Source organism: Apium graveolens, unplaced genomic scaffold, assembly GCF_009905375.1.
Source record: "Apium graveolens cultivar Ventura unplaced genomic scaffold, ASM990537v1 ctg4861, whole genome shotgun sequence".
Classification (NCBI taxonomy): domain Eukaryota; kingdom Viridiplantae; phylum Streptophyta; class Magnoliopsida; order Apiales; family Apiaceae; genus Apium; species Apium graveolens.
In genome coordinates, this window is record NW_027418719.1 from 129161 (window position 1) to 151020 (window position 21860).

The 21860-nt window shown below is 33.5% G+C and overlaps 1 protein-coding gene and 1 long non-coding RNA gene across 3 annotated transcripts; both read right to left on the minus strand.

Moving 5' to 3' along the window:
• Positions 1-890: 890 nt before the first annotated feature.
• On the minus strand, positions 891-18627 carry LOC141702301 (uncharacterized). Its single transcript, XM_074506000.1, has 24 exons — positions 18431-18627; positions 15888-16012; positions 14698-14782; positions 13831-13884; positions 12589-12680; positions 12375-12478; positions 11585-11660; positions 9360-9816; positions 8448-8786; positions 8128-8331; positions 7929-8027; positions 7776-7848; positions 6307-6434; positions 5918-6206; positions 5621-5832; positions 5376-5500; positions 5134-5251; positions 4325-4380; positions 4114-4207; positions 3836-4028; positions 3679-3741; positions 3495-3592; positions 3323-3385; positions 891-1481 (listed from the first exon to the last, which is right to left on the minus strand). The coding sequence occupies exons 1-24, from the start codon at positions 18494-18496 to the stop codon at positions 1374-1376; spliced, it is 3321 nt and encodes a 1106-aa protein (XP_074362101.1). The 5' UTR covers positions 18497-18627; the 3' UTR covers positions 891-1373.
• Positions 18628-19357: 730 nt separating this feature from the next.
• On the minus strand, positions 19358-21588 carry LOC141702303 (uncharacterized). Of its 2 annotated transcripts, XR_012567072.1 has the most exons (3): positions 21163-21547; positions 20645-20762; positions 19358-20186 (listed from the first exon to the last, which is right to left on the minus strand). It is a non-coding gene; the product is annotated as an uncharacterized LOC141702303 (long non-coding RNA). The 2 variants fall into 2 exon arrangements; XR_012567071.1 differs by having other exon boundaries at positions 19358-20762; positions 21163-21588.
• Positions 21589-21860: the final 272 nt, after the last annotated feature.

The following is a 21860-nucleotide window of genomic DNA, read 5'->3' on the forward strand; positions in this document are numbered from 1 at the left end:
ATCATACAATGCAGCTTAATTCAAGAGGAGTTTTAAATAACAAAAAAGCTACATGAAATTCAGCCAGGTTCCTTTTCCCTATATCTGCTTCAAATCAAATGCTTGCGTCACACTCTTATTAAAGGCTTCTAGATGGCTGCACATGTACTTACAAACTTCCACCTCCAAATGCTTTTTTGTATGCTTGTTTCTCAAATGTATTTTCTTGTCATATAAATCATCAAAAATTGTCTTCAATATTTAGACAACAGTTTCAACAATCCGTTAAATAATTACATTTAATTTAATATGCAAGCACAAAACATATGATGTTGAATTTGTAAATCTGAAAATGAGAAATAACACTTCATTTATACAAAAACAAATATATCCAATGCACAATTTGTCAATAAAACATAATTTTAAAGATACATATTTTATCCAAAAAACACATGAAATACATATAAAGTATAAACTATGTTTTACTTCTACATATTCAACAATGTTTCGACAACAAATTAAAATAAAATTTTGTTTAGTCAAACATTTTGAACCTGCAGCTAAAAAATCAAGTGCATGTTTAAATTAACATGTTTTAAACATTAATGGTAAGTAGACAACTCCAATAAAATTCTAGTTCATTCCTTATATTTAATATAAAATATTAAATCTTAATAATTTAGAACATTGATAATGACTTTAAATTCCAATGTTCCTTATATTGATTTCTTATTTGATATTATATTATTAAAATTATTTTTTATAGAGAGAGAAACAAAATACTCTAATATTATATTATTAAATTAAAATTAACATTTTCTGAGAAGAAAGGATATGTTAGTTAATTATAAGAAATGGAGGAAGGATCTTAATAAAATAAAAGGACTCGCTAGGATTCTATTGAAGTACAGTTTTTAGCCTTGTTCCTTAAATAACACCTTAAAATAACAAACAGGGAATCTCTTGGAGTTGCTCTAAACAAAATGCTAAAATGTGCCAAAATGATACAGCAGCTGGAGAGAACAATGTGATTTGCCCAATGCAGAATTTTCTTAAATAAAATTCCAGAGTATAGAGTGGGGATGATTTATTAGAGTAACCTCTGTATCTATCAAAATCCTTGAAGGAGTTCTGATCCTGCAATTAAACTGTTCGGTGAGATACTTGAGAAAAAGTAACTCCTTCAAAAATTTCCCACATCATACGACTGTCGCTAGAGGTTAACACTATTGTACGCTAAACTTTCTTCCCATATATCGCTCACATATACATGCCTTCTTCAGAGAACTACACCAGACCTGTATCCATTTCTGAAGATCATTTGGGAGAGTCTAATACAGAATAAACCAAAATAAACAAAGAATACAGCTAGGTACAAACTATACAACAAAGATTCATATCTGCCACCACTTGCGCCTTTCCATTTCTTTGACGAGCTCATTAGCTAATGAAGCAAAGTCTTCGGCTCCATTTCGCAGTTCTTCAGTATTTCTACTGATTCGCTGACAAAAGAAATGAATGACAATCAACCAGAAATCAACAAACAACATACATATCTAGAAAGATGCAAAAAAACACATTTTTCAAAGTAATTGTTGACCACGATATAAGATCCTTTTAGTGGCCCATTCCAACACTTAACACTCTGTTCCAGAGTTTCTAATGGAAGAAGAGAAAAGAAGAGAAGAATAGTGAAAAAAAGAATAGTGAAGGAGAGCTGGACTACCTTTCCTCTTTCGTGCACCCAAGTTCTTTGAAAGAAAAATTGATGATAAAAAGGAGATATTTCAAAAAATTAAAAAAGATTGGGCCATATCCCGATCATCCCCAAAGTAGTAGGAAGAATTCACTCTACCTTTTTCTTCTCTCCTAAAAAAACTCAGAACTAGAAAATTTATTCTCATAATTTCTCTCCCATTCTTTTCTTCTTTCAAATTTTATTTTAAAGTAAATTCTCTGGAGCATAGCCTTCAGCTTTGGGAGAGACGACCATCTAACATGGTAAGAGTTCGGTATTAAAGAGATAATGTGTTTGAGCCACACTGTCCCCAAACATTATAAGAATATTCTGGATGCTATGTTAAAGCAAGTCCACAGATTACTTTTATTAGCTCTTAACTAATATTATAAGGATTTTGAGCAAAAATAGTGAGCAAAAATAGTGCTCCAACAATCTGTTTGTAATCCCTTGTATCAATATCAATATCAATATCAATAATAATAAGGAATGTATATAAGGATCATTGTTGGAGTTGAAATACAAAACAATGTCTTCAATCACTAAGAGTTATTATTTTATAATATATATATATATAGAACACAATAAGATATTGTTGGACTTGCTCTTAAATCGTTATCCCAAAAGATAGGTTCCTAGTGGTCCACTTATAATCCCAGATGGACTTCCAAGTGAGGGAGAGTGTTAAATGTATAACATTGATTTTGGGCGTCTTCTCTATCAAAATTTTGGGAGATGGTCATCTAAGAGAATCAAATATAATATGTTTTGTTTTATCTCTTCCTTAGGGCTGTCAAACGGATAATTCGGATACGGATATGCCTATATCCGTATCCGGATCGAAAATCCGTATCCGGATCGAAAATCCATATCCGTATCCGTATCCGAATCCAAAAATATTTAAAGAATTATATCCGGATCCGGATCCGACGGATACTATCCGGATACGGATAATATCCGGATCCGAATCCGATTTTAAATCCGTTTTTTTATTTTCTATTAAATTTTTTTTAAAAATGAAAACAATTAGAAAAATTAAAAATTCATTTTTAAAAATTAAAATAAGAGATAAAGTGATTTAATAATATTTCATTTTTTTAAAAATTAATTTTTTATTTATCTTTTCAATAAAATCGTTATCTTTAAATTGTTGAACTCAAATGATTTTTTTTCTCCATGTCTATAAAATTTTACAAACATAATATATCCGTATATATATATGTATGTATATATATACACATAAATATACTATAAATTTAATATAATATATTTTTAAATTATTTAAATATTTAAATATAAAATATATTTATCGGATACGGATATTATCGGATACGAATATGCCTATATCTGTATCCGTATCCGCAATCGTCGGATTCGAATACGGATAATATCCGCTTTGTTTCGGATACGGATAATATCCGCTTTATTTTGAATACGAATACGGATTTTTCGGACGAATATCGGATTTTTCGAATTTTTTTGACAGCCCTACTCTTCCTATACATGTTCGCCCCACCTCTTCCCAGCACTGCTCTAGACTAACAACGAGATCAATCATATACCCAATGCTAATAATTTATTAAATACTTAGTGAGCCTCTACTACCTCAAGCTTTTCCTGGCGTTCTAAAAGCTTGTCTCTTGCTTGTCCAGCAACTGAAGAGGCATCCTGAAATCAGGTAATATAGTATAATCATTCATAAAAATTGATAAAGATTGGCATGTTCCCCAGAGGGGATGTAGGGATAGGGAAGGACTGAGGCGACAAATTTACATACCTTTCTATACGTTGCTAGAATTTCTTCACGTGTTCTAAGTCTGGGCTTCCCGTTAGTAGCCTCGCCATCAAATAGTTGTTCTCTTTCACTTCCCTTTTCTGCAGCAACAGGTTAAATTTCATTTTACATTCGGTAAACAACATACAGCTGCTGTATAAATGTATCAGTTCCCTGGATATCTCACTTTTTTGAACTTTTGGGGCTGAAGTAGATGGCACAGATACAGGCTCATCAATATGAATGTCATCTGCATTACATACACAAGAAATTATGTGTGCGTTACATGGCAAGATAGAAGAATAAGATTTGCACAAATACTGGTAAAGGAGAACGGCAAAAACCTATATCAATTTCATCAACAATTATCTGATCATCTTTTGTAAATAAAACAGGTTCCGGGAATGGGTTCCTCTTAAAAATCTGCTCAAGATGACTAAGATTCGAATTAGAGTTGGCAACTAGATCTGTAGCATTGTTCACTTTTCCCCCTTTAAACCCCTTAACAATTCCACCTAAGATTCCTGGTGCAGTCCCCTGTAACACCAGAGTTAAGCAAACAAAAGCAAAGCTGTAATACATATCACAATTAAACAGAACAAGCACCGAAGAGAAGGTAAACCTTTCTTTTCTTTTGATCCAACGAAAAGTTAAAGGCAGCCTCTGCTGCAGCTGCAACTACTTTATCATGGAGACAAGGCAAAGATTCTGGAATCCTGTAGCAAAAAAATAAATCAAATCTAATATACTTTGTCTTCCTCCTCACGTACTAAAAACTTTTTTGGTTGTATGCTGCAACAAAACAGTGAACAAGGTGAATATAAGTAAGGTACCTGAAATTATTTTCACCGGTTAACAGTGAGATGAAAGCAACTTCACGCCCACTTGCCTACACAGATACTTATAATTAGGAAAATCTATTATCATAAAATCGGTGTTGCTTTTACAGCACATGCAGACAACAAACCATTAGGAATTCATAAACAGTCTAAACATTATGACAATCCGGAGGAATGACATTCCTCGCTTAGCAAGGTAGCATTGTAATTAGGGCTGTAAACGAACCGAGTCGAGTCGAGTTTTTCCTTAACGAGTTCGAGTTCGAGTTTTTTCTTAACGAGTCGAGTCGATTTCGAAAAGTTTAACGATCAGATTTTCATGTTCGAACTCGAGTTTGTTAACAACCGAGTCGAGTTCGAGTTGTTCACGAACTTTTCGAGTCGAGTTCGAGTTGGTCATTAATTTTTCATTTTTTTGGTCTTTTTTTACAATTAGAGTCAAACTAGGCCCAACCCAAATAAAATAAAATTTAAGCCCAGTCCAATTAGGAAGACACATGTAGAGAATAGAGCATGCTCATGTATATATTTAGATTTTTTTATGCATATTGCTTATTGAGTCGAGTTCGAGTCGACCACTTGTAAAACTCGGATCGACTCGATAAGCAAAACAAGCATATTTTCTTGTTCGAACTCGAGCTCGATTACTTAATGAGTCGAGTCGAGTTAAACGAGTCGAGTATAGTCGAGCCTAACGATCAGCTCGGTTCGTTTACATCCCTAATTGTAATAAACAATTGCATATTCTTGAGTCAGTAACATATGACTAATATGTGTCTGTGTGTGTAATTTATAATATATACCAAAGAGATCTCCCCATTTTCTGTAGAACTCATTGTCCTGTCCATGTTTGCCTTGAAATTCCAACTTAAAATTGACATTAAGGAGGTCTTGTATACCAATTCCAGATCAGATAACGCTCTACACAAGCAAATACAATAAATTTATATCTATGTGATATATGAACAGAGTTGCAGAGTTGCAGACTTGCAGTAGAATGCTGGAACAGAACTGTCTATGATCAACTAAATTAGATAGTATTTACCTCACTTCGATATCCCCAGTTTGGTAGAGTAACACTATTCCGCAAAGTTTCTCAAATTTCTTGAAAGTCGTAGTCCAACAACAAGCAGTTGCTAGTTTCATTTTTCTAATAGGTCTATTCTTCCCCTAACAAAGTGACGAGATGGAAAATTCCAGATTCAAATAACAAAGAGACGAGATGGAAAATTCCAGATTCAAAACAAGCATAAAATGATGACTAATAAATGATGATACAAATACTCTCACCTTAACCACAGATTTCATATGATACAAAAGCAAGGCATCCTTGCAACAAAGTAGAAGTACCGGATCCTCTGAACTAATCTGAGAACGACTGTCAGTCTTAGGCTGATCAATTTCACCAGAACTGGTGTCTTGAGAAGGCTCATCCTCTCCTGCAGCATCCATAACAGCTTCTTGCATTTGTGTTAATTTCTCAGATGAAGTAATGTTTCCATCTGGAGGATAAATATACTCAGAAACAATCAAGAAAAATCCAAATAGACAATAGATTTCACCACACCTCCATCCAAAAATACTTGCCTATAACGTACATGGATATCACTGCTAAATCTACGTGCAACGGCTTAGGGCTGATCCTGCTGCCTTTACCACCATCAATAACATAGATTTTTGCATCTTTCGTTAGTGCAAATAATGATTGTTCTGCTGTGTTTCCTAGAATTTTTGCTTCTGAAATTTTGGGACTTCCAATACGATCACCAGTTTGTCTTAAAGCTTCCCAGGCGATTGCTACGACAGGAGAGCTAGGTTCAGACAGACAGTCAGACAAGAAAGAAACTGATAATGAGCTCATATCAATCAGAGCAACCTGAAACAGAATTATTAACGGTGAAACCAAATATCCATGTTTAAAAAACCTGACCAGTAGATTAACCAAAATAATAAATAGACTAGTCAAATGTACTCACACGGCCACATTCAAATCCAACGGCAAGCTTCGCTCCCTCAAGTGCAAATTGAAGTGCCTGAATTGGAGACTGTAGTAGGCCAAAAATAGCTCTAAAATTCAATCCTTCGCCTTTCGTAAGACTATAAGCTGAAGATAAAGAGAGGTAATGTGATGACCAACTAAAATAATGATTCACAGAAATATTAACTTTGTTGAATTATTTCTAGCCATTAGTGCATTCTCTTTCTCTGATTATTGCAATCAGGGGTGGACCCAGGATTCAAAATCTACCGGGGTTGGTGTAAAATTTTCTTTTTCACCCATCCAATAAATAGAAACTATATTAACCAAAAAGTGTTGGTGGTTGGTACAGTGGTTGAAATCTTATTCTTTTGCGGAAATTCAAGAGTTAGACTCATTGTGTGTGCGTTTGTAATTTATTAGCAAAAAAAATGAAACTATATTTATTAGCATTTTGTATTAAAACATTTAAAATCTAAATTTTTATCTCATCGCTGAAATATTTAATGAAGCTCAAGAGCAAATAATTTTTAAGTTGGGACTGAAATTGGGGTATTTTATTCTTCAAATTTGTAAATAAAATACGGGCAAGGAGTTTTTGTGTGTCGTAACTTGATTTTGACATGATGCACCGGTGTTAATATGGACTTCTAGTTTGGGCTAATACATAAGGACATGGCTTCTGTTTTCTCTTACCGTGGCTGGATAACACTGTTGTATAAATCTTATATGGGCCAGCAAAATTTCACCTGGGCTGGAGCCAACCCCAGCCCAGCTTATGGTCCGCCACTGATTGCAATCAAGTTAAAAGATAGAGAAATCCAAAAACGATGTAATGAATAAAAACAGCAAAAGATGTAGCCTGCACAACTGAAGTGCTCAAAGTACTACACACCAACATACTTTGGGCATGTAAACCGACATTTAATGTATTAATTTTCCACTAGGATAAGCTAGATACAAGCTTGGGAGTTACATATCGATGTGATAACCTTCACTGTAATGGTGAATAGGCCTGCATGTGTATGTAATCTGAGCATCATAGGTCTAAGGAGTGATTTTATACTACTTTACCATATCCAATGCTGGTTTACAAAAATGTCCCTTTCGTGCTAAAAATTATAATAAGAACAAAAAACAGATTACAAAAGAGTGATGAGTGACTGCATTACCCTCCTCACAGCAATCCTATGAAAATTTCCTTGCTTACTATTTTGAATAATATATTTTGGATTAGTCTAATAAATGAAGTGATCACTGTATTTGTGAGTCACCGATCTATAAAGTACATTAAAAATTCAACAACATATAAAGATCAATTAATAAATCAAAAACCTATAATGCAAAAAAGTGGCATCTGACATCTCAGTTCATTGCACAAAACCATCATCTTGTATTAAAGCAAACTGTAGAGTGGCAAGTAAAGCATATGAAAACACATTGAAGAGTAGCATTTTAGTAAGTTACCTTCAGATTTTAATTCAGTAATAAAGTGGAAGCTTGACTCATCCAAACTTCCATTGAAACAGTATAGACGGACCTACATGAGTTCATAGCAAATTATATCAATTTAGATAAATGTAAAAATACAGCCACCCAATAAAACAGAACACATCTTACAAGTCCATATTTGTTGCCGACTGCTAAACAACACGTAAGGGAGCAGAAGTCGAGCTTTAAAACTGATGAACTTGAACCAGTAACTTCTAGACCTTTTACCTGCAGATCAATTGAGATTCATAACTTAACTTCCTAATCAACAAAAATAGGTTTGCTTTAAGCACATAAATCAGAGAAATGTTGACTGTGGGACTATCACCTCGCCTGGCAAAACACAAAGAAGAGATAAGACTGGATATGTGGCATCCCATATACGGACAGATCCATCTTCATAACCTGCGACATAGAGTCTCCCAACCCTGTCCTCAGCATCAACCAATTGTTTGGATATGCCTCCAGTCATGGGCCACTTGATACCATCAACCGGATTTAGCGATGAACATTTTCTGAGGTGCGTGAGCATCTATATAAATCACATTTCCCTTCCATTATATTGCCGAAATAAATTTAAAGAGATCCCAGAACTGATGGTAATATCACTATCAGAGCAATGCAAATCTATTTTACAACATATCATACCTCAAACGAATTTTTTGATGAGTTTTCACTTGCAGATAATGTGATGAGCTTCGTGGCAGTCATGACAGGATCGACTGTAGGGACAACCATAGGATATTCAGCAGAAGATATAGACACTCTCTTGTCATCTTGATTAGCTATGCCAGACAAACTATTATGATCATAATAATTAAGCCTTCCGGGGCTTGTCAATACAAACAGAGCTGCATTATGACTGCTTCTAACTTCTCCAGCACTTGGTGACAAAATCATATCAGCAAAGGAGCCGCTAAGGTGGAGATCAGAACGACCGGTACATCTTAAAGTCTCCATCCCAGGAGACCAGACAAGACTTAACACCTGTAACGACCAAAGTACATTTGGATCAACTCTCTCCAAAATAGGGAGTTCTCAACTCTAACTTATCATGGCAAAGTGACACATCATTTAAATGATAATACAAACAACGCAAAAAATTGGCACAAGAATTAAAAAAATTCCTAATTTAATAATTTTAATAAAAAAAAATTTTAATTCGAGCAAGCAGTGTTTGCAAATAAGTAAATGATCATGACAGTTTGCTGCTTATAGAAGGCATCTTCCTACAAGTAAATTCAACCGCATAGCAGATCTGAAGTAGGCATGATAAGGTTTTATCGATTTCAATGTACCAGGAGAAAGGAAAATGTTTTTCAACACATTATCACTATTTAACATATAACACCGACTTAAAGACTCTTTTAGGTTAAGAAAAGTAGAAAACTATCATGCCTTCCAATCTTGCACACAAAAGCATAATACACAAAAACAACTTCCACAACAACGCTATATTAACAGGTAGACCTCATAAATAAAACAGATCCATGTGTACAATTGTAGCAGATATGTAAACATATTTCACTACAATAGAAAGGAAAAAAAATAATAACCAACCGTTACAACTTCATCAGACCCTATCTCATCACCACCGTAGATATAGAGATGTCCATCAGCATCATTTTGTGAATTATTGTTTGAAGACCAGTGCAACACAACAACAGGGAGCCTTTTTTCTGCAGAAGATAACTGTAGTCTTAATACATTATTACTTGAGTATCCACCCTGGTCAACTTTAATAGAGCTAGAACTTGATGTTTTCCAAAATAATATGTCTCCATCTATGTAACCAACAGCTAGAATGGACCCATCAGAAGATGCCCAACAACTAGCACTAATTTCTTTCTCCTCCATATTTTGAATGATATCATCTGTATGGCTGGTACTAACTGCACTATGAGAATTAACATTTCCGTCCTTTAGATCAAGAACTTTATCACCTCTAACCATGACAACCCGAGCTTCAACAACATCCCAAAGAATAATTAACCCGCTATCATAAGCAATGAGAACTCTGCAAAAGCACCATTAGATTTCAGTTTTATGGAAAAAGAGCATACACATCTCATCAATGTTAGCAGTCTCTCAAGTATTTGTACAATATGTCAAGACAAGTAGTAGTAATACTAAGCAATAGTAGTAACTAGTAGTAATATTAAAAAATGTGAGGGTATGGTCTGAATTAAAGTAAATAAAGGTCTAAAGATAGAACTCGACAAGTAGTAGTAATACAAAGCAATAGTAGTAACTAGTAGTTATATTATGACATGAGGGTATGATGTGAATTAAATTGAATAAAGGTCTAAAGATAGAACTGTAAGAAGATTAACAAAAGGAATAGTAATATGTCTGAAAATTGATAAATGAATTCACAATCAGCTGTAAGAACCATACAATAAGATAAAGAGAAACCCCAGTTCGAGGCGCCTCCTAAACAAATAAAACCCAGATAAAGAGAATTCCCTCCCTCCCTCCCTCGACCAACTCCAGGTCCAAGATTAATCACCTGCTTCTCACGTTCCGTGAATAGCCGGGTAACTAACTATTTGCAACTTGACAACTTAAAACACCCTCCCTCCCTCCCTCCCTCTAGCCGGATTAATCACCTGCTTCTCGCGTTCCATGAATAGCCGGGTAACTAACTATTTGCAACTTGACAACTTAAAACACCCTCCCTCCCTCACTCCCTCCCTCTAGCCGGATTAATCACCTGCTTCTCACGTTCCGTGAATAGCCGGGTAACTAACTATTTGCAACTTGACAACTTAAAACACCCTCCCTCCCTCCCTCCCTCTAGCCGGGTAACTAACTATTTGCAACTTGACAACTTAAAACACCCTCCCTCCCTCCCTCCCTCCCTCCCTCGACCAACCCCAGGTCCAAGATTAATCACCTGCTTCTCACGTTCCGTGAATAGCCCGGTAACTAACTATTTGCAACTTGACAACTGAAAACACCCTCCCTCCCTCCCTCCCTCCCTCTAGCCGGATTAATCACCTGCTTCTCGCGTTACGTGAATAGCCGGGTAACTAACTATTTGCAACTTGACAACTTAAAACACCCTCCCTCCCTCCCTCCCTCTAGCCGGGTAACTAACTATTTGCAACTTGACAACTTAAAACACCCTCCCTCCCTCCCTCCCAACGTGCTGTTAGGTTTTAGTGATGCAGCTATCTTTTTATTACCAGGTACGTTTTTCATTAGTATGATAAATTTCCAAAATCACGAAAGCAAATTATAACATAAAGATCACTTTCCTGTTCATTCTCCAAGTAAGATCGAAAAATTGAGCACAAGACAGCCTTTTGAAAGCAAAATATCGTTTAATACAAAAAAAAAACTGTACGCCTAGAATATGAAAGACAAATTAAATTTATATATTAAGGTAATGACCTTCAACTATTATAGAAGCTCGCCTTGTACTGAACGTAAATATACTAGATAGGGACTCATGAGATTTCATATTTTATTTTATTTTTTTAAAAGCAGATTGGAATCATGGTATGCATATTTGTTTTGACTTCTGATGATCAAAATGAGCCATGAGCACCTCTGACCTGTGTGTTTATCCGTGAAGGCTAAAATCCCAATGACCAAAGGTAGCCTACATAACTTATTATCTGGTAAGCACAATATATAGAATATCCACTTGTGTGCATGACAAGGAGACATGACAGACGATATGATCTTTCGAGGTGTTAAATTACAAACTGTAAAAGGGACACAGTTTCATACATAAGAAAGCAAGAACTGGAAAAATTTTGAGAAGTCTTTTATCTTACCTATTTCCATAAGAACAAGGTTGTGGAAGTACTCCAACAATGGTTGGGTTATCAGGAAATGAAGATCCAGCTGATTCTGTGAAAAGCACAAACATTGAGACAGATGATAAAGCATATAACGTTAACTAAAGATGAGAAATGCAAGAAAAGTATTTGTAGTGCTCATTTGCCTTGCATATATAGTAGGAAGTAATATCTCAGCAGTACACATAACGTAATTACAGAAAACGAACAATAATGGGTTAAATATCAAAGTGATCACTTAACTGAATGTCATATATCAATTTGGTCATCAAACTTAATGGCACAACATGTAATTTCTATGTTTTGGTCTTCGACCTAATCTACGAAGCTACTAGCTAGGGCCTAGGTATAAACAAAAACACGTGATTCATGCAAGCAGTCATTACCAACATAAAGAAAAAAATATAGAAATGGTATGTATTAGATATAATGTATATGCACCCAAGAGGAATACATTTTTTACGAAGATGGTATAAAATGGGAAAAGGGGGTAGCCAACCAAAACTTGACCAGAGTATGAAATGTTGCCTTCTTTTTATATAATACTATTGGGTTTCACACATGTTTGAGGCCACTTGACGCAATATTAGAATATAACTAGGAATTGACAAATACCTCATATTACTTGAGCGTTTACATTAAAATTGGAGTATAAACATACAATTCAAAAATTATATAGAAAATAGATAAAAGTGAAAGACCCTAATGTGAAAGTAATATAAAACTGATTCAAGAAGAAGATAAGTACACACACACAAGCAATTACCAGCAAGCGAATCTGCAGAAATGTGATATGGCAATAGCAAAATATCTTCATCCTCAGGCTCATATTTCAGTACCGATAATAGACCATTCTCATCTCCTATATACCTGTACACAATAAGCGAGTAACTACGTTATACACCAAGCACCTACTCAGATTAGTAACCAGTAAATCAGATTTAGATAATAATAAAAACCGATTGACACAAGTAATATACATGAAGTAGGAGCCATTTATTACAGAAAAGGCCGTGATGTTGGATTCCCATTGTAAACTACACATGATGCATCTGCTCTCCAGATTCCACACCTGCAACACAGAAGAATTAAGAAATTCTTTAATAAAGGGAAACATCAAATACATTCTAAAAGCTATCCGACATGTTTTCATAGTGCAAAAATTATAACTAGCAAAAATAATGAAAATATAATAAAATTATTATCTAGTTCAACTGCGAGCGAGACTGAGGACAACTAAGAATGAAAACATTTAAAAATTGCAAGTAATTTGTCTAAAACTCTTAATTTAAAGCCAACAAGCCCTTATAATGGCATATTTTGGCCAATATGATATTATATATATATATATATATTAATTTGTACAATAAAATCCTATTACATTTACAAATTAAAAATTAAAAAATTTGTCCAAAATTTTCCCATTAATCCTATTAGAGTTTGCATATTCAATTACAGATTTATATTTCAAAAAATTCCAGTAGAAAATAATCTCTAAGATTAAAAAAATAGAAAAAGCCGAAAAAAATTCCCAGTATGGAGTTTCAAATATGGTTTTTGATTAACATAATATATAATGTCCTTTAGTGTTTACAATTAAAATTCTATTATAAACATATATTATTATTTAATTTCATTTGCAGTTTTCCCATTAGAATCCTATTAGAATTTGCAAATATAATCATAGAGTTTTTTTTTCTCTGTTTTCTATTCAAATATAGATTCTAATAAAAAAATTACTATTACATTTGAATTTTACTAGAATTACAATTTTATTTTTTGTTTATAATTCTTTAGCTAAAAAGCTATTATAATTTTCATAAATACCTTGATTTATATTTGTTTATTTATCAATAGAATCACACACCGTATCATTTACCATTTTCTTGAACTACTAAAACACTCTGCATATTTTTCTTATAGGTGAACTTCATTTGTAAATTATTATAATGAATTTGGCATATGGTTCAGATTTACATAAAATTTAGTCTTTATACAATTGGCTCTCAGTAGGGGACTGGATACTAATCTCTAGTCTAATAAGACCTCTTGGTACTAAATTTATGCAAGTGTGTCAAAAAAAGATATATGTTATTTACTTCTCTATTTCAGTAACCCTGCCGTAATATTATCAAAAGAGTTGATTATTCACCCACAATAAGATAGTTCAAGTTATATTTATCATTTCGAAAAACAGCATGATAGACAATTAACATTCATACCTGGATATCATTGTCATTGGAGATGCTGACTAAATAACCTTGGTTGACTAGAAACTGCCAAAACAACAAAGACAAAAAAGGAAAGTTGTGTTAGAAGTATTTGCCTTTTTGGCACTGACTAGTTAACTCCTACATACATAGTGATAGTATCTATACATCCTAAAACTGATATCAGCATTCCATTGACCTTCCTAATAAAATTTCCACCACAAGCACACATACTTAGTTGGCCAATTTTCTAACAATCTAACATACAACCAACTAGAATGGTGAATATATCAGCAATCTAATTTATTTGCAGCCGCAAACCCTCTTTTCAGGTGAAGTTTTTTGTATTAAAAATAATGTAGGGATGACAATTTAAGTTTACTTATATTAGATGTAAATCTTACTTTTAGCTTGTAGCAATCTGGACTTCCTTTGATACAGTCACACAACTTAAGTTTGCACAATTAATTTTAACTGGTATACTGCAAGTCCACATTTATAATCACATCATCTTGCAAAGTAATGAAATATCTGCTTAGACAATGCTCGAGTTTCCCAGCAAAGCATTATTAACGATGTGTTTTGAGCTATTAGAATCATAATGCTACATCTCCTTTAAAGATACCTACACGATTCTGCAAACATGTATATGTGTTGTGTATAGTATATGTATGTGCAGAAATGCATATGTTTATGCACAAGGGCATTAGTTAACCAATTTTTACACTAACCAAATCTTTTACCGTGAACATTATTTAATAATATTAGGACTAACATGAAGGGTCTGCAACCACCACACTACCATAGGGTCAAGCAGTTATAGAAAAACTATTTAGTAACATTTAATTATGAAAACGTATGTGTTTGAAGCTCACAAACCTCCAAGTATTTGTAAGGCAACTGTTTCTGTGAAATCAAAAGTCCTTCAATATTATCACCACCAATCACTTTGATTCTACCATCCCTGCCATTATTGAACAATTTCCGGTGATTATCTTGGCATTTTTTTTCAAAACAAGATTTTCTTCAATAAAGCAGCAAGCTCATAGTATAGCTTTCATAATACAGTGTATCTATTTAAGGCACAACAGAGAGCCTAATTTGGCAGCCATAAACAAAAGGAATTAAAACTAGAATCAAGCAAAAGGAACCGAGTTTTTTTCTAGGTCAGAAGAAACATGCATATCTTAAAGGTCAAGGTCAATCTAGCAATGAAGCAATAGTTAAAACATCTTCAAATGACCCTACTAGACCAGGAAAACATATACATCTTTAAGACAATTAGGTTAATGTGATGAAGAATTAACTTGGACTTTGCTTGTAGTATTATTAATTTCTACAAATATTGATGAGGAAAAGGATTAAAGAATTTTTTAATATGTTATTAATCAGTTTATATGTATCTAGTTCGGAGATAACTAAAATAATTTATTTACATGTTGCTATGTGGGGCTAGGAGTTAAATTAATAATTACTTTATTTATTATAATTCCCAGTTGTTTACGGGCCTTAATCCATTAGGTTATAACTTTTAAGGGTTTCTATTCCCTATATAAGTATTGTAATCCCCGCATTTTTTATTAGGCTTGATAATTAAATTTTATTAAATATCGAATTGGATCTCTTTTATCCCTTCTGCAGTTGGGAACCCCTTGGAGTAGTAAGTGTTCGGCGGTTCTTCCACCCAAGTTTATCTTATTCCGATTGTTGCTTTGTATGTTATTGTGTACACAAGTTGTCCTGCATCAAATATACTCTAATCCGATCCCTGTAATCCCCCTATGCACTAAATACACACCATTTAACTCCATTTAACTGCTACGAACTAAGCTAGGCATAACTAGTTCTTAATACGAGCAACCAGATTTAATGTTTAATAAGCACCTGTAAACCAAGAAGATTAATTGATAACACTACTCTAAAGGATTCGGATGTACCTTTTAACAGGTCAAAGTATAGTAGGATCACATTACAGTTCTTATATATATATATATATATATATATATATGTAATCATACTTCCAAGGGAAATTAAGTAATTAACAGAAAAAATAGATGTTTTTTACTTACAGTGTTCCAATGGCCAGCAGGCGCTGAATAGGATCAAATGAAATAATTGATGCAGTAGATGGGATACCATAGTGAACTGCTACTTGAAAATCTAAGTCAGCTGCTGTCACAGAGCTCAAATTGTGCTGAATCAAAAATGAACCAATGCTGGGTTGTAGTTATGTCCAATTGAAAATAAGCATATTACACTAAGACAAACATATTATACCAAACAAGGTATAACTTAATACTTAATACTAAACAGAGAAGAACAAAGCATAAAATGAACTACACGTGTTTTGTCATGTAACACCAATGGATGTTGCTATAGTCAAATGACTTTCATTCAATATGTTTTACATATGAAAGTGTAGATTATGTATAATAGCATGAAGAATGGTGTATTTTCATGCAAGCCACAGCCGCATACTTACTACTAATTGGTGTCTTACGATGAAATGCGGGCTGGATGTGTCAGGATTAATGGTCATCAGTCATCGGGTACATAACATTACTCTACCAGCCCTGTTGCTACCCCAAAAAATTTAAATTAATTCAGAGGTCGAAATCCAAAGAAGTTCTTATAATTTCCCGTTGACCACGTTTAGAGACCAAGTAGATTTTTCTGTGGAGCCAATTAGCCGGTCAATCAGTCTTTAAGAAATCCCAGCATTTTTTAAAGTTCATAGCCAGTAAGGAGAGAGTTAAAAATTAAAATATATAAGAAAAGGAAAGTCTGGCAGATATTAGTGAATCGGTAAATTTGCATGATTGCATTTGTTCGGTAGTGATGTATCATGTTTATATTCATGAGTGTAGGAAAAAGGAAGATATTAAGATAGTTCCATTAAAAAATTTATGCATCACGCGGGTATGCTGGAAGCTGCCAGCTCAAAGATCATGCAAATTGTTGCAAAATGAACCTAAGATTCGAAATGGAATCGGAGATTGACATTGTCGATTCGGTAAACCATCATAATTTATCCAGTATTTTAGTTTATAAAATTTCCATACATATACAAATTAATTTTATGGATTAATCAGAGTGGATTTAGCAATATAGACCCACTAGTATTTAGCACATGACTTTTATTTTTATGGTAAACATTTGTACTGAGGATGGGTTACATGGGTAATAATTTAATTTTATTTAATTATGCATTTCTGGATATTAGTTAAACATTCATTTAGGTTTGACATATACAAGTTCAAAGGTATTGATACGGAATATTCAAGATTCGGAATTACAACAATTACTAATTCCCTTTAAAATAATTCTCACTCTTCGTTAGCATTTGTGCTCCACTAATTTTCGAATAACCAAGACCATTTAATAACTTTCAGTTAAAGTATTGTTGCATTCAATAGCATCATTTAACCTGATGAGAAAAACATCAGGTAAGACTTCGGATAAGAGATTGGCAAGTGCCGAAATCATAGCGCATAGATATTTTTATTCAGAAATTCTTCTGAAGTGTCACTTAAACCAAAATACTACGATGAAAATATTATTTCTTAAAAACAATAAACTAAAATACCACAAATTTAACCAGGTCAAATTTCAAAAAGAAAAATGTAACCATAATCCGGAGATTATAAAAGTTATGTTTAACTTTACTCCCTCCGTAAAACTTTCACGTTTTGGAGCATTCTCCTTGCTTCAATATATTTCCTTTCTTAATTTCATAAGATAATAAATGACACATTTTCGACTATGCCCTCATTATGAATTTGAATTTTCGGTGTATCTTGACATTAGTACTTGACTAGTAATTCCAATAAGGGCAATACCGTAAAGAACGGAAATATTTTACCCTAGTTTTTGTAAAAATTATTTTTCGTGCCCAACTCTAAAAAAGCAGATATTTTGAGAAGGGAGCATCATATGAAATGTGATACTTATTTATTAGATTCCAATTGCAACTTCTGAATTCCTTTAAGAGAGGTTAATCATTAAAGTGACTGCAACACGACATCTAAACTTATTTTTTATTACAATTAATTATAATTCAAAATACGTAATTTGAGAAACTAGACGCCAAAATATGCAAACTTATACCACATTTGTATATAGCGGTAGTTTGATTATTCATTTAAAATTGAATATTATGGGTTTATATAATTTTAACACAAAATATATAAGTTGTTCTTCCCTAAAAGAGCTACATTTTCTGACACCAATGCCTTTAAACTTCCGCAACAAGAGTTTGCTCTTAGTCCATAGTTCTATTAAAATTAGCCACTCGAGAGCCCTAAGACCACACAATGTCCTTGCCTTGAAAATTAATTTAACATAGACTTAAATTATAATCACAAATTCTCCAACTAGAAGCTCAACAAATAGTATATCATATCGACATCAACAAAACGAAACCACAAATAAACTACAAATTCAGCTTCCGATCATCAATAGGATACATGAAAACCCTAAACATCATCATCATTTTCAAATCGGCATAGAAATGAATAAAGTGTGATTAAAGTCAAAGGCATAGCAGTTAGGTAAGTGTGATTTGATAAAATAACATAATATTTCATAATTATTACAGAGAAGATGATTAAACCTGAGGAGAATGATGAGGAAGATGAAGCTGTTGTGTAGCTTTTTGAATTAGGCGTTTAGCAAACATGGCGATTACTCTTATGATTCACTCATTTTAGCTCTCATTGTGTTTATATATGTGTGTGGGGTGATTCGGGGCGGCTGCTGACCGAGTTTTGGGGTATTTGACCCGGTTTGATTCCTTGCTTCTTGGTTTAAGCCAAAATTATGTATATTCGTGCGTTTTCTATTATTTTATTTGGGTTGGGGAAGTTTAATGGATTGGTTGGGTACGAATATTTTATTAACTACTACTAATTTTTCTTACTAATATGGAAAACTAAAGTCTTTAACTCTGACTAGGTAGTTTAGTCAACAAATATTAGATGAAACTGTTATTTATGGTTTAGATTGCTTTTAAAAAAAATTCATCAATAAAAATTAATTAAGCGAGCATAAATTAGTGAATAGAAATAAATCAAGCGAGCATAAATTAGTAAATACACTTGGAAAAACCCATTACCTATTCATTAATGAGGCAGTTCTAGTCAAATCCTAGTAAGCATACTTCTGATTCATTTTGGATTATCGTCAAATATTGATGTGTTATTAAAATATGAGTTAGATTCCAAAAATTATATATTAAAATATTATTTTAGTCGAAATTTGATATTAAGTTTCATAAATACCAAAAAGTAGTTCTGTCAAAAAATAGTAATTTTAATTTTCAAGGTCAAGATCGCTCCTGAGAATAGTTGTTTCAGAAATTTGCCAATCAATTTATTATTATTTTTCATAAATTATCAACAAAAGCTGTTATTTGTTGTATACAAAGCAATACACGAAATGGGAAAATTAATATTCACCAGTGCAAATCCGCAAGAATGATCATAAAGTTAATTAGTCTATTCGTACAAATAGTCGACAGTGATCTTTGGTTAACAAGTGATGCATGAAACCTTATCAAACAAAAGGTTGTTAATTGATTAAACTGTAACTCAACATACAGAAAGCAAAACAAATTGACCCTATTACCCACTGATAACAAGAAAAAAAAATGGTGAACTGATACTTGAAATCATGTAGTACAGACCATAGACTTGTACAAAGAATTAAGAAAATAGTGACAACAACTTGACCAACTTGCTTATCTCCGGTTCCTCGGCTTTAAAAGAGTTGAACTTTATCTAAACTCAGTCGCACTGCTAGTTTGCCAAAGTGGGGAAAGAAGTAGTAGATTCAGATGCTTTCCCTGCAGAAACAACCTTATCGAGGACGACCTGATTCCTTGGGCTACCTCAAGTTTTTAATGTAAACGAAATTGTTGATCCAGAACAAACAATATCCTGATAGATCCCAATTTCAGTAAAAACCTTAATAAACTTATTGTTGAACCTCAACCTCAATTTGTGGCCTAAGCTTCAGTCAAAAACTTCAGGGATTGGTTTGTACATTGCAAGATCATGATGGTTCTAAATCTGACAAACTAAAATTAAGGGAAACGCCTCTGTGAATTTGGTTGGCGGAGAAGGGTTTATTTTTTCTTTGAATCTTTCTGAGAACTGCCTAGCAGGTGGTCTTGAGCATATTCCCGGAAACAACCTAAGTTATCTCAATCCGCAATCCAATAAGCTTAATGGATCATTGTCCGTCGCCATCAACAATTCAAACTTCTTTACATCCTCAATTTGTCTCATAACAATTTGAGTGGTCTGCTTCCCACATATCGAAGAAGTCCACACAACAATATTTCGGTGCTCGATCTACAATGATAGCTCCTAAAATGATTTCAACAAGAACCTTAGAAAGCATCAACAATATACAATATCTTTCCTATACTAAACGAGTACACTAAACAAGACACAGCATTAATTTCAATTTTGAGCTTTTCAAGGAAATTTTAGCACAAGTGGAATTTAAGCATGCATAAATATATATATGGTTACATAAACAAATATCTTGATTTCTAATCCAAAAATTAAATTTGATGGAAAATTAGAAACCAGTGATAACGATATATGATGCATCTTATCATTTCAATACTTATTAGCCAAGTGGCTGAAATCCAAATTAATGCATGCTAAGGAACTGAAAGAAAATAAAACCATAGGCTACGACTATGTCATCTTATGGAGTTTCACTGATCTTTGCTATTATGAAGGCTTTTAAGGATAAAAAAAAATTCATTATCATGCATTCCTCACTACATATAACCGACAAGATGGCTGTACCATACCAAGGGGCGCACACGCAGATACCTAGACACTCTGGTTGAATTTTGCATAGCCGTATGTCCATAGCATGTTTTATCAAACTCTCTCATTCAAAGGTCCAGCCACGTGCACATCACAGATCTGTTTGTAAAAATCACAAATACAAACAGAGGAGTCAATTTCACATCGTCCGCAATTGTATACAAATAATTGAAACACAAAAAGAACAACAAAATCTTTCATCTACAAAAAGTGAAAGCATCACTCGGAGGCCTCTACTGATTGTCACATGTAACAATCTGACGTTAACGAACAATTTTCACTTACATTATTTTTCTGGCTAAATCTAATTATCGGTATTAAGTTTTGCAAGTCCTTTGTAAGATTAACATCTGTTTCATATTATTATACATAATTTACATGCTTAATTACACAAAATCATAATAAATACATCATTCACGAATTTCAAAGAATGACAGATACAGTACATCATTAAATCACCTAAAAATCAGAAAAAATAGAAAAAAGTAGTGACTATTACCTTAAAATTATAGATCGAACACCGAGAGACGGTAGTTGAAACTTCTTCGATATGGGGGAGCAAACCACTCAAGTTGCTAGGAGACAAATTGAGAATATATCAAGAGCTTGAATTGCGGATGGAGACAGTCAATGATCCGTTGAGCATACTGGACAGCGGATCCAGGTAATTTAGGTTGTTACAGGGAATTTAACACCCTGTTTGGCTGTTGCGATTCAGATTCAGGATAAGGGCGGTGAGCCCTATCCTATCAACACAATCGGCTCGAGTATTTTATCATTGATTGAAGCAAGGGTTTGAAGGTTAAGTAGCAGGCTGAGAAATGAAAAATGGATCTAGATCTAAGATTGAGGGTTAAAGTAGGGGGGGGGGGGGTGCTTGTAACTTGTAAGTTCTACTCACTTATAATAAGTCTAGAAGGGTCAAATTTTGTTCTGTGAACTACCCGAAAATTTTAATTTCATTAAATTATTCTTTATACATTTCATTAAATTTTTAGAAACGTGGAGTCAAAATAATCTATTGTCAAATTTATGAAGCGAGATTGACTGGACTTATTGTCAAAATAATCTATCTCATGCACCTGTGACCTGCCCAATATACACTGCGCCTAGTTCCCTCTAGGATTTTAGGTTCCAGACGAATAAATAAAATTTTGTTGAATTGATTATTAATATAATTTCTATTTTTATAATAAT

Bases quoted from the DNA above. Each gene is read 5' to 3' on its own strand.
- LOC141702301 (XM_074506000.1), bottom strand. From the start codon at position 18,496: ATGTTTGCTAAACGCCTAATTCAAAAAGCTACACAACAGCTTCATCTT. The intron at 6,207-6,306 runs GTGAGTACATTT...ATTCTGTTTCAG, and splicing joins TTGGATTTGAATGTGGCCGT to GTTGCTCTGATTGATATGAG. The intron at 5,833-5,917 runs GCAAGTATTTTT...TTTATCCTCCAG, and splicing joins GATATCCATGTACGTTATAG to ATGGAAACATTACTTCATCT.